Source organism: Piliocolobus tephrosceles, chromosome 1, assembly GCF_002776525.5.
Source record: "Piliocolobus tephrosceles isolate RC106 chromosome 1, ASM277652v3, whole genome shotgun sequence".
NCBI lineage: Eukaryota > Metazoa > Chordata > Mammalia > Primates > Cercopithecidae > Piliocolobus > Piliocolobus tephrosceles.
Window position 1 is genome coordinate 197,190,982 of NC_045434.1, and position 15,172 is coordinate 197,206,153.

Genomic DNA, 15,172 nt, shown 5'->3' on the forward strand with positions numbered 1-15,172 from the left:
CTGGTCCAGGCGTGTGCCTGCTCTGAGCCCATTTCCCAGCTCACCTCCTTCCTCCTTCCTCTCCAGCCTCAGACCTCTTCCTGCCCTTGGCACATTCCAAACTGCAATCCTGGGGTTTTGTGCTTGCTTTTTGCCCTCTCAGGTGCCTTTCTCTCGGGCCTCCCTACCTCCTCCAGGACTCTGTCCAACGCCGTCGACCACTCCAGGTGCAGCAGCACGTCTGGCCAGGCCACTCCCGTCCCCTCCCCTGCCCTTTTTCCTTCGAAGTGCTTACACCACACTTATTTTTACATATTTATAAATATTTATACATATTTGGAGGAGCATCAGCTCCATGAGGATGATTTCTGCTGTTTTTTTTGCTGCCATGTTCCAGGCACCTGGCATGCATCCTGGCATGTAGTGGGCACTCAATTGCTGGGCATTGGATGAAAGACCCTTGACCCAAGCCTGGCTCAGGGAGAGGCAGGAGCAGGCCCCACCCATGTGAAACAGCCCTGGGGTGCTGTCCTAGCTTTTCACATCTCAATCAGATCAGTTCATGGCCTCACGTTGCTATCCTAAGGATTACATGATAATGTGTGCAAAGCCTCGGCATAGCTCCTGACACAGTAGATGTGGCAGCCAGGTTTTCTTGGGACTAACCTCCCCCAGCTTCTTTTACCCTCCCTGCCCCCCCAACAGTGTCGGGGTGGTGGGGTGCCAGAGGGTCTGCTGCATCTCAGCACCATTTCCCTTCCCTGTGCCCTCCTGAGCCACAGGGGTTGGATGTCTGCAAACCACCTCTTCCCAACTTCTGTTGTCAGCAGCTTCAGGTCAGCTCTGCCCTGGGATGCAGCCACTGGGACCTGCAGGAGCAGCAGCCGCCAGATCCCTGAGCCCCTGCAGGGACCACCTGCACCCTCACCCTGCCAGGGCTTTTGTGATCCGGCGCTCTTCACTAAATACCTTCCTACTGGAAACAGCTAGACTGGAATGCTTTCCTGGCTAGACTGTGGAGTTTGTTGAGTTTTTCCTGAGGGCACAATGTGGTGGTCTCAACGTGGCGGGGCCTGAGTGTGCACCTGGGTGCATCAGGGGAGCTGGTAGGACACAACTTGTCTCCTCCCCACCTCGGCTACCCTGGGTGGCCCTTACTCCCCAGGAGAGACTGGTCATCCTCACCCCCACCTGACCTCCCCCGGCCCCGCAAAGCAGCCCCTCTCTGTTTGGACTGCACCTTTATCCTATTTAACAGGTGAGGAGACTGAGACACAGGCTACTATGTTGTTTCTGCAGCTAAAAAGCGGTCGTCTGGGATTGAAACCCAGTCCTGACTGCTGTGGCCCCAGAGGCTGCACTCAGAACCGCAGCTCCATGCCCCCTCTTCTAGGCGTCTGGCCAGCAGCCTGAGCTGTAGATGAGACTTCAGGGCCCTTGAGGGGGACAGTGGAGAGACGGATGATGAGCTGGTGCTCATTACATGCTCAAGAATCCACCAAGGTCCTTTCTCCAGCCTCTTCTTATCACATCCAGTTCCCTGCAAGCGCGTGGCCCCCTTCTAGCGAGAGTGGAAGGGACTTCTCTCTCCTCTCCCCCTGGTGGATGGAGGACTGGGCATGGAGTAGGTGGAAAATACAGCTCAGATTCCAGCTCCCTTAACTGCTGTGAGTCCTGTGCCCTTTGCAGGCCTCAGCTCCCCATTATAAGCCCAGTGGGTGGGCTGGGGAACCATCAGGGGCTCTCCCAGTACTAACATTCTAGAATCTTACTTTGAAGACAGCATGAAAACCAAGATCTTTGGTCGGGGCAGAGGGTGGACCACACAATATGTTTTACAAACCGGGATGGGTGTGCCACGCCACGGGCTGTGTGTGATGGAGACCCAGAGCGCCTAAGCCCAGTGCATATCGGGGAGCTGTCACAGGATGGGTCTGACAGCTGGCAAAATGGACCCCCGGGCTCCAGGGCTCCAGCGCCGCCTGCTGAGCCAGGGCTGCCCCTTCTCACAGCTCTCATGGGAGCCAGGCTGGTTCTCCCCTCCTGATGAACTCACTGATGGCCACTCTGTGCCAGGTGGTAGGTGGGCACTGAGGCCATGGGGCGAATCAGACAGGCATGTCCTCAAGGAGCTCCCAGGCTAGCAATGCAGTCGCCAACCATTCTACCCTTCCTTCAAGGCCCACCAGCAATAAGTCCCTCTTCTAGGAGCCTGCCCCAGCTTCCCCAGCTGCCACACCTCAGCTCTGACTTCCAATGTCCCGCTGGCCTGGTGCAAGCCCAGCCCATAGCCGGGAGCTTTCCAGGGTACCATGAACTATAACCCCTGGACTGCGAGGGGGTCAAGGGCAGCTGTACCTCAGTCACCCTGGGACAGGCTGTGCTGGGGCTCAGCAGGTACAGTCAGAATTGCTGTCTGGCAACAAGGATTCATGACACAGCCCACATCTGTCCTGGCCACAAACGCACATCTGATCCAGTACCTCTGTGCTGGACACTTGGCTAAGGTTACACTGCGCTGGGTTCAGAAGTTCCTAAGCAAGCAAGGTCATCCTGATTTGCCAATGTCCCAACTGGCCCGCAGAGGTAGCCACACAACACAGTGGAGAACACACAGGCTCTGGGTCCCAGGTCCGCCGCCGAATAGCTACGTGAGGCTGGCCGATCATGTAACCTCCACAGGCCTCGGTATCATCATCTCTAAAATGAGCTAACAATACCTACAGGCACAGGTGCCGTGCAGCAGCTTAAACTAGCTGGTATGTGTGGATGCTGCTAGTGTTCAAGATGTGCACCCTCCTTTCCTGCCCTTCTGAGGCTGGCATTCACCTCCCAGAGGAAGCCTTCCTTCTCTGAGGGGCACCAATGCTCACTGTGGGCCCCACTGGCAGGCTGAGCAATGCCACTGGGGACAAAGCAGAGTCTCAATGCAATGAGACACACCCCTGTGGAGTTCTAAACTAGACATGTCCAGAGAAGTGGTCCCAAAGGGCAGCCACTGGGGAAGAGGTGGGATCTGCTCTGGTGTCTAGCTAGGAAGTCAGCCCTTGCCTGTGGAGACACCCACTGGCCAGCAGCTTCCAGCATCTTCCGTGGTAGCTGGGGCTGCTGGCGAGGCAGAGCAGGGCACGGCAGCTCGGTTGGGGTTTACCTTGATCTACACGGAGAGGCACTGTGCATTGGAAATCTGGAGCGCTGGAGTCAGAGAGCAGGGTTCAAATCCCAGATCCCCGAGTGGATATGAGGCTTTGGTCAACTTGTTGATCCTCCTTCACCCTCAGTTGCCTCATCAGGAAAATGGGACTAGGACCACCTACCTGGTAGCATGTGAGGTTGCGAGGACTAGTATCACTGGTGTTAGGTGCAAAAGACCTAACAGGCCCAAGGGTTACTTCTTTTTTTAATTTTTATTTTTTGAGACGGAGTCTTGCTCTGTCACCCAGGCTGGCGTGCAATGGCACCATCTCGGCTCACTGCAAGCTCCACCTCCTGGGTTCACACCATTCTCCAGCCTCAGCCTCCCAAGTAGCTGGGACTACAGGCGCCTGCTGCCACACTCGGCTAATTTTTTGTATTTTTAGTAGAGACGGGGTTTCACCGTGTTAGCCAGGATGGTCTCGATCTCCTGACCTTGTGATCTGCCCATCTTGGCCTCCCAAAGTGCTGGGATTACAGGCGTGAGCCAGCGCATCTGGCCAGGTTACTTAATATACAAACGGGCACCTGTTCTGATCAGTACCTGGGAATGGTTGGGGGAGGGAGGCCGGAGGAAGACCAGGCCCCAGGCTGGCACCCCAGATGCAAATCTGCCCTGATTCCCTAGCCAGGCTTGTTGCAAAGTCCCCAGAGAGATTTACATGGGACAGGATCTCTTCCTGGGAGAGAAGATCCCAACATGCACCCAGTGAAGCTGAAGGTCACATCAAATCTGAAAGGCGACTTTGTTCTCCCTGGCTTCATCCCTTATGCATGAAAGAGCACACGGCGGGTGCTCAGGATTCATAATCCGAGACATCCGGAGACTAAAGACACTGGCCAAATTTAAACCGAAAGATGAACTTGTTGGGTGTCTTTTCAGATTATGAGGGAAAGAAGAAAGGGGAGAATTCCTTTTTTTTTTTTTTTTTTTTTTTGAGACGGAGTCTTGCTCTGTCGCCCAGGCTGGAGTGCAGTGGCCTGATCTCAGCTCACTGCAAGCTCCGCCTCCCGGGTTTACGCCATTCTCCTGCCTCAGCCTCCGGAGTAGCTGGGACTACAGGCGCCCGCCACCTCGCCCGGCTAGTTTTTTGTATTTTTAGTAGAGATGGGGTTTCACCATGTTAGCCAGGATGGTCTCGATCTCCTGACCTCGTGATCCGCCCGCCTCAGCCTCCCAAAGTGCTGGGATTACAGGCTTGAGCCACCGCGCCCGGCTGAGAATTTCTTAAGTCATCCATGAACCACTGAGAATTCACAGGGAGTCGGCCTGATGCTGATATGAGGGCTCGGCCTCTGGGTTCTGGACACTTAAAATACCACTGTTTGAAAGGGATAAAGAGATACATGCCCAAGGGGACCCCCACAAGCCATAGCTGACGGGCAGGGAAGTCTCCGGAGAGTGGCTGATAAGAACCTGAAAAGAATGGTCCTTCTGTGAAGGTCACCGCACAGGTCAACAGGCAGCCTCAGGCAGCATATGGCCAGACTGGGCTCCTGCGAGGCCAGGACATGGCCAGGTGAGGGCCACACAGGTCAGAGGCTTGGCTGTGGCCCTGCCCAGCACTGGAAGCACAGCTGCCTTCCTCTCCCAGCCCCGGTGTCCTCAGCAGTAACAGGAACTAATGCCATCTAACACCATCTGGGCTCAGCACAACCGTTCCGATATGGTGCAGAGCTCAGCACAGCCCTTGGCACATAGCAAGAACTCAGTTAACACTAGTTGCTAACAATTTTACTTTGCCATTCTTAAACATATTGAGTTCCAATTGCCTTTGGCTCTGAGATAACCTGAATGCACAAGTGTTCTACCAACAACGTGATCATGGTCACTGTTGAGTCACACAAAACCCAGGGTGGTAAAAGCGGGGAGGTCGTTGCACCATTTTCACAGATGGGAAAATCAAGGCTCAAGAGAAGAGGTGACTGATCAAGTGTCACAGCCTCCAAGTGGCAGAGCTAGGGCTATACCTCGAGTCTCCCAAGACACTGAAATACTTCCCACCATCCCCCAACACACTGAAACGACACATCCTGAGTCCATCAGGGGACGCCTGGACCCCTGTCCCCAGTACTGAGACCCAGGCCCAGTCCACGTTCGGCCTGGAGCAAGGATGTGGAATGAAAAAGTGTTGCGGATCCAAAAAGTGATGGAAATAACGGACATCCTCTCTGGGGAAAACGCCCATGGGCACACGTACACAACCTCATGCACATTGCGGGGAACTCACAGCCCCTGGCCAGGGTCCCCCGCCCGGGCTTTCAGACGCTTCAGCTGATGCACCAGATCCCTGGTGTGGCCTCCGTGAGTCATCCAGTGGTGACCTCATCACACACACACACCCAGCTGCTGGGTGAAAAGGGGGTCCCACTGGGCCTTCAACGCCGGGAACCTAAGACCTTCACCCCCCAGCTCAGTGCTGCACGTGGGCACGTGGCCCCACCCAGCCTGCAGTCACTGCTACTGCCATCCCCAAAGGGCAGCAGCCGCCGGACGCTGCCGACGGCGATCCATCTGATGACCGCTGCTTGCGTTTCAAAATGAGAACATTTATTATTTGTTTTTTCCTCATTAAACTTTCACAAATAAAGCACAGCAAGACTTGCCTGCAGACACACAGAGCACGGACAGCCCGTCAACGAGAGATGGAGACGAGGGCCAGTGTGGCTCTCATAGGGCAGCGCTTCTCAGAACCCCTGGCCCCCCTTGTGCCAAGGCTGGCCTGTGTCAGGCCTCGCCCACACCGCCTTATGACAAATACAGAGGCTGATGCCAAAAAGATGGCTACAGAGCTGGGGCAAGAAAGTTACCCTCTTGTTCTGACAATGACCCTACAAATCCCACTCCACCCTCAGGCACCTCCATCTAAGGTGTCTGGTTACTCCAGGTAAGGAGGTTCTAAGGAGGGCTGTGTTTTCCCTGAGGCTGATGAAACTTGCTCAGACAAGCCAGGCCACTGGGAGGCACCTCAGGATGGCAAAGATGCTGGAGGCTTTGCTGGCTTTCAGGATGCTGGGAGCCCCACGGGGGCAAAACGGGAGGAAGGAAAGAGATTCTAAAGACAGACTGCTGCTGGTATGTCCCGACGCAGGGTCACAGTGTCAGCAAAGAGAACAGCATGATTCTGACAGGGTTGGATTTTGTTTCACCCTCGGGATGAGCAGACTTCAAACACTGCATTTTCACGGAAATCAACAAGAGAGACAGCTAGCAGGACACGGGGCTCCTGCCAGTTCTGTGTGGAAAGGCACCAGATGGTTTGTTATGAAACACATTTTGGTCAGAAAATAGCTGGGGTTTTTTGGTTCCTGGGAGGACAACAAAGCTAGAAGCAAAGGAGGTGTGAGTTGTGTGAGAAGGAGGCAGAGAAGAAAGCAGCTTTGGCATCAGACCTGGGTGTCTACTCTTCACTCTACCCCGCCATGCTTGAGGCCTCAGTTTCCTCATCTGTAAAGTGGTCATAGAATATTTCCAAATAAATCTAGGTGTCAGGTTTCACACATCATCCCAGGAAGTATGGGGAGGCGGGGCACAGAGACACTCAAAGAGACACACAGAAAGCAGAGGAGGAGCACAGCCTTGCGTGCAGGGGAGAAGGCAGGGAGGGACCCGACGGAGGGCGGTCAGAGATGATCCCCGCAGTCAGTCGCTGGGAGCGGGGAGCAGCCAGTTACACTGGTTCCAAGCACAGCTGGCGACCATCCACAGGGACCTTGGGCCCCTTCTCCTGGAGGAAGGGCAGAAGGAAAGCGGGATTCAATGCAGCACCATGGAGGAGCCTTCAGGGCCACACCTGCTGTGAACGCTTTAAAGTGCCAAGCTGTATCGTCTTTGGTCAGGAGCTGCCCCTTAGTCTCTAAGAGCCTGGGGTCCAGGACTCAAGCCCCGCCTGCTGGGCCCTGAGGAAGGACAGCAGGAGGACACATTCCCCTTCTGAGGCTGTGGGTGCTCTCCTGTGCTGGGGGGGTGAGGGGAAAAAATCACTGAAATCCAACAGCTTTCAGGAAGCAGGATGCCCCCAGGGAAATTTGGGTCCTTAGAAAGACAGAAGGGACTAGAAATGCTTTGGTCACAGTCCTGATACCCACAGCCAGGGCAGAGCTTGCTACAGGAGAGCAAGCGGGAGCCGACTGCAGCACTGCACACGTCATGCAGCAGGAGACATGCCTGACGCAGACCGGCTTCCGAGCATAAGCCAGAAGTCACTGAATAAATATTCAAGGCATCTTTTGGTTCTCAGAGAAAGAGCAGGGCTTAAAAAAAAAATCTCTCCCCTGCCTGACTGGCTGCAGCTCTGATCTTCAGGCTGACAGTGCTGAGGGCTGGGAGAGGTGGCGGGCGGGTTCCGGAGCCGGCTCCCCCGCAGCAGGTGGCTTTGGTCTGTCAGACGTCAGGGTCGCTTGTGTCCGGCTGGCCCCAGCCCCTCAGAAGCTGAAGAGGTCATCCTGCTCTGGGCCGCTGCTGTCAGGCTTGTCCCAGTCGACAGGCGAGAGGCACTGGGCGTAATGGATGTCCTGGGCTGTCAGGCCAGTGTCCAGGACCTGAGGGTTCGTCCGAGACTGGGCAAGCCTGGAAGGCAGAGCTGTGTGAGCTGAGGGCCTGGGTGAGGGCCGGTGGGCCCTGGGGTCAGATGCGAGGAGGCACCAGTGGGGAACAGCAGGGCAGGTGGCCCAAAAAGGAAGCCCCAAGTACAGTGGAGGTGGAGGAGCCTCAGATCAAAGCACCTCCCTTGAAAGTCAAACAGCTCAGAAAAGTCTGGTGCAGCCAGCAGTGCACCCACCCCCGGGAGAGGCCAGAGCACTCACTCTGTGCCCCAGCTCAGTCAGGATATGCCCAGGAAAGAGGAGAAGGGGCAGTGCTGGTAAAGGGAGCGGCAGGGGTGGGGTGGGGTGGGGAACAAGCTGTGGGAGGGAACACGGAAGATTCTTTGGCTATAACTGTGTCAACACCGTGCTGTTCGAAAAATAAATTTACAAAGGGAGACAACCTACATGTCCAAAAGAATAGGGGAGAGTTGGCCGGGCACGGTGGCTCAAGCCTGTAATCCCAGCACTTTGGGAGGCCGAGACGGGCGGATCACGAGGTCAGGAGATCGAGACCATCCTGGTTAACACTGTGAAACCCCGTCTCTACTAAAAAATACAAAAAACTAGCCGGGCGAGGTGGCGGGCGCCTGTAGTCCCAGCTACTCCAGAGGCTGAGGCAGGAGAATGGCGTAAACCCAGGAGGCGGAGCTTGCAGTGAGCTGAGATCCGGCCACTGCACTCCAGCCCGGGCGACAGAGCAAGACTCCGTCTCAAAAACAAACAAAAAAAGGAATAGGGGAGAGTCAAGTAAATCACAGCCGCTTCCCTTAGGAGAATGTTAGGCAGTCAATGGAAGGGGTGTTTACGAGTTTTTAACAGCCTGGAGCAATGCTTCTGACACATGAAAAATGAGGATCCCAAAATGCAAATACGATGAGCTGATCAATGCAAAATAATGTATATGTATAGGATTAGCATGAATTAAGCCCAAAACTCTGAGCTGTGGGATTATGGGATGGTGCTACTTTCTGTTTAACGCTTTGCTGATTTTCAAAATTGTTAACAAAGGGCACACGATGCGCAAAACAGTGTGGAAAAGCAAATAAAGGATTTTCTTCAGAGGGCGGGTTTAGTCAGCCAGTGAGGCAGGGAAGGTGTCGCCCTCGCCCCAGGCTGGACCAAGGGGTTTCCACCAGTCCCTGGCAAGGAGGAGGCAAGGAAGAAGGAGGAGGAAGCAGGAGGGCAAAGACCCTGACTCTGTCCCCACTCGCTGGACCAAAAATCGCGGACCCCAACCCCAAACAAAGCCCCTGATGTGGGAGGGCTGTAGGAGGCTGCTGAGGGTCTCAAGGGAGAAAGGGAGGCCTGAGAGACCGGGACCCAGGGCTTGCAACCCTGACCTGCCAGGCCTCTCCTCAGCCACAGCCTTCTCAGTGGCATGACCCCAAGCTGCAGGGCACCACAAGGATGGCCCCTGGGAAAATGGGGAAATGCCACCACCCTCAGGCTTTACCAAAACACCTCCCCACTGTGCCTGACCTTCCCCGCTGTGGAACGCTCCACAGCTTCATTAAGCACTTTCTCCCTTCCCTTTTTCATAAATGCAGACCTCTGGAGAGCAAAGCCTGTAAAAAACAGCCCATTTTTGAAGGCCACGCCAGGCGGAGGAAATCAACTTGAGCTGCAGTGTGTTTCACTCAGCTCAGACTGAGGCAGAGCAGTCACCAGGAATAGTTTTTGACTCAACCGTAAGAACTTTCTAACAGCTCTGGACAACGCTGGAAGGGGTTCCCTCCCCAGACAGTTGGCTCCCTGCCCCTGAAAGCATTTGAGTGGAGAGATGGGTCTGTTGCTCTGGAGGGGGTCCGAGTGGCTCGTGTTCTTAATCACATCCCCAGGGGAAAGGGTGGCAGGGCCAGCCCACACACGCCAACCCCGCCATCCAGCACAGGAAGCTCACGTTACCTTGAAAACGCTTCATCCAGGCCATCATCCAGCTCCTTGGGGAAAACAAAGCAGGAGATAAGAACTCTGTCTGGGGGAGCCCACGCTCACAGCTGGAGCTTGTCCCAGCCCTGGGTAAGCTACAGGGACTCAGGACACAAGCTCAAGGTGGGCGCCTGGAGGCACGGGCTCAGGCAGGCCTCCTGCCTGGGTGCATTGCCAGCATCTCAGCCCAAGGACCCAAAGCTGGAGACGTGGGAGAGGAGAAAGGGCATGTCCTAAGGTGTCTGGAGACCCAGGTGGGTTCAGTGCCCTGCTCCACTGCTACCTGCCCATGAGACCTTGGGCAAGTCACTCCTCCACTTTGAAACTCAGCTTGTCCTTCTGTAAGAGGAGGGCGTCCGACCTGATGACTTCTATGGCTTTCAAATTCCCAAAGGAAGAGGGTGGGGAAGGAAGTTTTCTTGCCTTCATTTATTTCCAAAAGCCAAGCCAAAATTCCAAGCTCATGAGGGATAACTGATGCCAGGAGTCCCACAGCCTCAGTGGAAGAGCGATGGGTGAGGTCCCTCCATGGCCTGCTGGTGAGGATGGGCAAGTGGCAAGGGTAGTTCCTGAACAGCAGAGAACAGGCTCAGGGGACACCTGGGGAACTCCCAGTACCCAGATTTTTAAAAATTAAAGAGACAAGTTAACATGTGATTCTGCAATGGATCGATCCTGGGCCAGAAACAGGACACCGGAGGGGCACCTGGAGAAATGTGTAAGTTCTACAGATTATACACAACCGCACGGTATCGTGTTTGTTTCCTGATTCTGACCACTGTAATGTGGTTATGCAGGATGTTAAAAATTGGGGAATCTGGATGAAGGGTGAAGAGGAATTCTTTGTACTACTTTTGTAACACAGTCTGGAATTATTTCCAAATGAAAAATTAAAATTTCGGCTGGGCGCAGTGGCTCAAGCCTGTAATCCCAGCACTTTGGGAGGCCGAGACGGGCGGATCACGAGGTCAAGTGATCGAGACCATCCTGGCTAACACATCCTGAAACCCCGTCTCTACTAAAAATACAAAAAACTAGCCGGGCGAGGTGGCGGGCGCCTGTAGTCCCAGCTACTCCGGAGGCTGAGGCAGGAGAATGGTGTAAACCCGGGAGGCGGAGCTTGCAGTGAGCTGAGATCCGGCCACTGCACTCCAGCCTGGGAGACACAGCCAGACTCCGTCTCAAAAAAAAAAAAAAAGAAAGAAAAATTAAAATTTCAGGTTCCTTGGGGAGATTCTATTGGCAGAGGTCATCACCCTTACTGAGATGAAAAAGCTGAGACAGAGAGGTCAGGGGGCTTGCCTGAGTACCTGAGGGAGTCAGGGACCAAGCTGGTGACTGCCCAAGTCTCTGGGTCCTCATTCAGGCAGCTGAGGGGGAGGGGTGTCAGGAGCGAGCTCTGCCACGCCAAGAACAAGGGTGCCTTTGGCTGGTCTTGTGGTGGGCAGAGCCGTGGACGCTCAGGCCAAGAGGCCAAGCATTGTGAGGAGACAGCTGTGCTGGGAGCCAAGCCTGTTGGGGACGCAGCCTCAGGTTCAAAAGGGACATTGTTTATTCCCCATCCTGGGCCTGGGCACTACCGGGCTGGGTCTGGTCCTCCCAGAGGCCCACAAGTCACGGGTCCCAGGGCCTGGTCCCTGGAGCAGCCCAAGGCTCGCCCAGAGGTCAGGCTGAGGATCACCGATCTGCTGGCCACACAACCACTCACCCAGACAACACTGCTGCCACTCAAGGCTTGTGGCCGCGGCACCTCGTCCACGTTGGTGGTGTTGGCGCTGACCGTGGACAGCGGGGCCTTAGCCGTCTCCTCTAAGTCCAGCAGGTTCCCAGTGGCGACCACTGTGAGGGATCCAGTCAGGCTATCAGTGGGAGATCAGCCTCTTCCATCCTGGCCCCCTCCTGGGCTGTCCTGGCCCTGACCCTCCCCTCTGATGTGGCCTTGCCCAGGTCTCCTAGCAGAGCCTGGCCCTGGCACCTCCCCACGCCAGGTGCACAGCTGCCCACAGAGTGAGAACCTGACTAATGGCTTAGACTGAAACTTTTGTAATCACAATAGTTAAGTTTTCATAAGCGACCACACAACAGTATGTTAAGTATATACAAAGGTAGACACATATTTATATATTTGCATAGGGATATATCTCTGGAAGAAAATGTACTAAAATGAGTTATTTCTTCCCCTTATCTACATTTTCTAATTGATCTGTAATGAACGTGTATTATTTCTCTAACAAAACAAAAGTGAAAAACCAAGAGGCTGTCCCAGCCCAGGCAGGAGCGGGACCCCCTGGTGAAGCACAACCCCAACACCCCACGGCCGAACCCCGCTTCCCTGTCAGGACTCACAGCTCTTCAAGGCGGGGGTGCAGTCTCGGCGGACCCCCAGGACATCCCCTCCCTCTTGGCTGGCTTTGTCCCTCTTCTCTTTCTCTGCAGGACCAACGCACAACATGTTGGAGCCTCAGACCCCAGCACTCCGTCCCCAGCAATCACCGGGCAGGGGTGATTAGCCGTGGCCAATCTCAGGGGACAGTTTCAGGTTTCCAGCCGGGAGGAAAGAAACCTTTCGGATGTCAGTTAATCCTCACAAGCACCCTTGGGGAGGGAGACAGCTGTTCCCATTTTTCAAATGGGAAAACCGAGACTCTGAGCGGTGAAGGGACCAGCTCACAGTCACAAGCCAGGTGGGTGATGAAGCAGGAAGTCGGTCCAGGTCTGACGCCAGGGCCTTCACCTCCCACCACACCCACAATGTAGATGCAAAGTCTCACCTTCTTTGGACACCTGCCAAAACTCAAAGGCGACTTTGAAGGCCTGGGCTACGGTGAGGGTAACAGCTTGTGCCTGAAAACAGGAAGTGGGGATGGGGAGGGGTGCAGCGTCAGCCAGGGCAGAGCAAGTCTGCACTGGAGGGCTGGGGACTCCAGGCCAGGCCCCCTGGCTCCCTCCCTGCAGCTTCTGCAGATCCATCCCAGGCTCTGGAATGCCTCCTGGGCAGAGCAGGGTCCTGGCCCCTCCCAGGTCTTCAAAGCAGCCTGGCGTGTCATAAGGCCACAGCCTCACAGAGGCAGTAGGGGCTTCATCTTTACCATCTCTGGTCCCACCAAAGTTCTCACCCTCACTCTAGGGCCCTGCCTGCAAAGGCCGTTCATCTCCATGTCTTTTCCTTCCCCTTTGGGCTTCCCTAAATTCAACCAACTGTGAGGCTTACTTCCTCCAAGAAGCCCTTCCTAATTACCTGTGGACTTAACTTAGCCCTTGGAATTAGAGAACAGAAAAGCCAGAATTGGAAGGGCCCAGCCATTGCCCCAAATGAGCCCCAGCCAGAGAGGTGAAAGTTAGGTTCCGGTTGGGACTATGCCAGGGTTTATAACTGGATCCCACAAAGAGAGTAGAAGGCTTGTCAATTTCCTGATAGGAGCAAGATGTCAATGAAGGCCTGGGGACCAAAACCAGTCAGTGCTATAACCCACCTGTAAGGAAGGGCCACACCTCGGCCCTTCACCCTGGGGGAACTCCCCCTACACCCCTCCAAACCCAGCTCAGATATCTGTCACCACCTCTCTCCTATCACCAGCTCCAGACTCCTCTAGCCCCACACACCTCCCTCTGGCACCATGCATGTGAAAGTGTCACTGGCGCCCCTGCCTGTGTTTCCCCCAGCTGTGTGTACCCTAAAAGCAAGAATCAGTCTGAACACCCCCGCCCTCCGGGGCAGGCCAAAGCCTCCCAGAGGTGGCAACAATGCTGGGTGAATTACATTCATCTGAGGGGCAGGCCTCATTCCAGCCAGGACCTATCCCCAGCCCATATTCATCTCAACACCTTCCTCTCTCAGCCATTCCAGTCCAGGGTTAATCAACTCAGCTTCTGGGAGTGGAAGTCCCAGAGTTCGCAGCTACAGCCGGAAACATCTAGCTTCCCTCTGAAGCCCTGGCTGAGAGAAGAAAGCACCAGCCTCTTTCAAGTTCACAACAAGTTCAGGCCTTACCAGCTTCAGCCCCACTCCCTGCCCTCCCCCAGACAACTCAATTTAATTGAGAGACGGACCTGTAGCCACTGCCTTTAAAACGCCTTTAAAAAAATGTTTAGGCCGGGCGCGGTGGCTCAAGCCTGTAATCCCAGCACTTTGGGAGGCCGAGGCAGGCAGGTCATGAGGTCAGGAGATCGAGACCATCCTGTCTAACACAGTGAAACCCCGTCTCTACTAAAAATACAAAAGATTAGCTGGGCGTGGTGGTGGGTGCCTGTAGTCCCAGCTACTCGGGAGGCTGAGGCAGGAGAATGGCGTAAACCCAGGAGGCGGAGCTTGCAGTGAGCTGAGATCTGGCCACTGCACTCCAGCCTGGGCGACAGAGCGAGACTCCATCCCAAAAAAAAAAAAAAAAAAAGCAAAATTTAAAATTCCTAAACAAACTGATGGATCCATGCCAATTAAACTTCACAAAGTATAAAACCTCATTTGAATGTCTCCAACATTTACATTTTTGATGGAAGTACAGGCACTTTATGGCAAAACTTAAATATGGTAATTAAGTATGAAACTCTTCGCAGCTGTTTACAATTTAAGCTGTCATATCTGAATCAAGTTTAATAGACCCAGTTACCATTGAGAATTGCCCATGAACTAAAAATATGGGCTAATTACCAGCCCAAGTCAGATCACTAAACACCCGAGCAAGGGCTGGTCACCCAATGTGGCAGGGATATGAAAACGCCATTATTTAAGCCTGCTGGAAATCTGGAGACACAAGCTTAGACTGCAAAGGCTGTTCACCTCCATGTCTTTTCCTTCCCCTTTGGGCTTCCCTAAATTCAATGAACTGTGAGGCTTACTTCTTCCAAGAAGCCCTCCCTAATTACCTGTGGACTTAGCCCTTGGAATTGAAGAACAGAAAAGCCAGAATTGGAAGGGGCACAGCCCTTCCAATTCTGCTTGCATAAATCTGCTTGTTCATTTGCATACATTCCTACCCTTTTGCCCTGAAGTCCCAAGCTGTAAGTTAAACCGAATACAACCCAAGAGGCGGATGTGTGCAGGTGGCTGCAAGCCCAGGCTGGGCAGGGACTGGGAGTGGGGTGGGCCCTGCTTCCTGGGGTGGCTGCAGGAATCCGAGGACCAGCATTAGGTGAGACACTGCTCGGGCCTGCCCAGGCGGGATGCCTGCCCCTCCTGACTGCCTCTGGCCTGCAGGTCTGCCTTATTAACCTTGCCCAGTTTTTCACATTCCTTGTTCCCAGGAACCAGGCTGCTCATGGCTCAACAGGGGCCAGAAACTCAGACCAAGACAGCCATGTGCCCCCCAGGTGGAAATGGGGGTAGCACTTTGCTTACCATCAGCCCAGGCCCAGCAGCTGCATGATGCCTTCACTTCGGAGCCCAGAGGCCTCCCAGTTGGGCAGATGGAAGGGAGTCCTTGGAGGAACCCAATGCTGGCTGTGCCCAGCAGCACCAGGGAGGGGAGAGCTGCGGTGGCTGTGC

General features: G+C 54.6%; 1 protein-coding gene across 7 annotated transcripts in view; it reads right to left on the minus strand.

Annotated features, from left to right (window-relative positions):
• Positions 1-5,703: 5,703 nt before the first annotated feature.
• LDLRAP1 (low density lipoprotein receptor adaptor protein 1) overlaps positions 5,704-15,172 on the minus strand; it is a 26,253-nt gene continuing 16,784 nt past the window's right edge. The window contains exons 5-10 of one of the 7 annotated variants that reach the window (XR_002733185.2): positions 12,462-12,534; positions 12,037-12,120; positions 11,399-11,529; positions 10,114-10,223; positions 9,667-9,701; positions 7,648-7,744 (exon numbers count right to left, since the gene is read on the minus strand). Coding sequence is in view for 4 of the 7 variants with exons in the window: in XM_023219593.2 (XP_023075361.2) it covers positions 7,600-7,744; positions 9,667-9,701; positions 11,399-11,529; positions 12,037-12,120; positions 12,462-12,534 (468 nt within the window). In the remaining 3 variants the exon portion in view is untranslated. The other 6 variants (XR_002733184.2, XR_002733183.2, XM_023219593.2 and 3 more) reach the window with 6 other exon arrangements.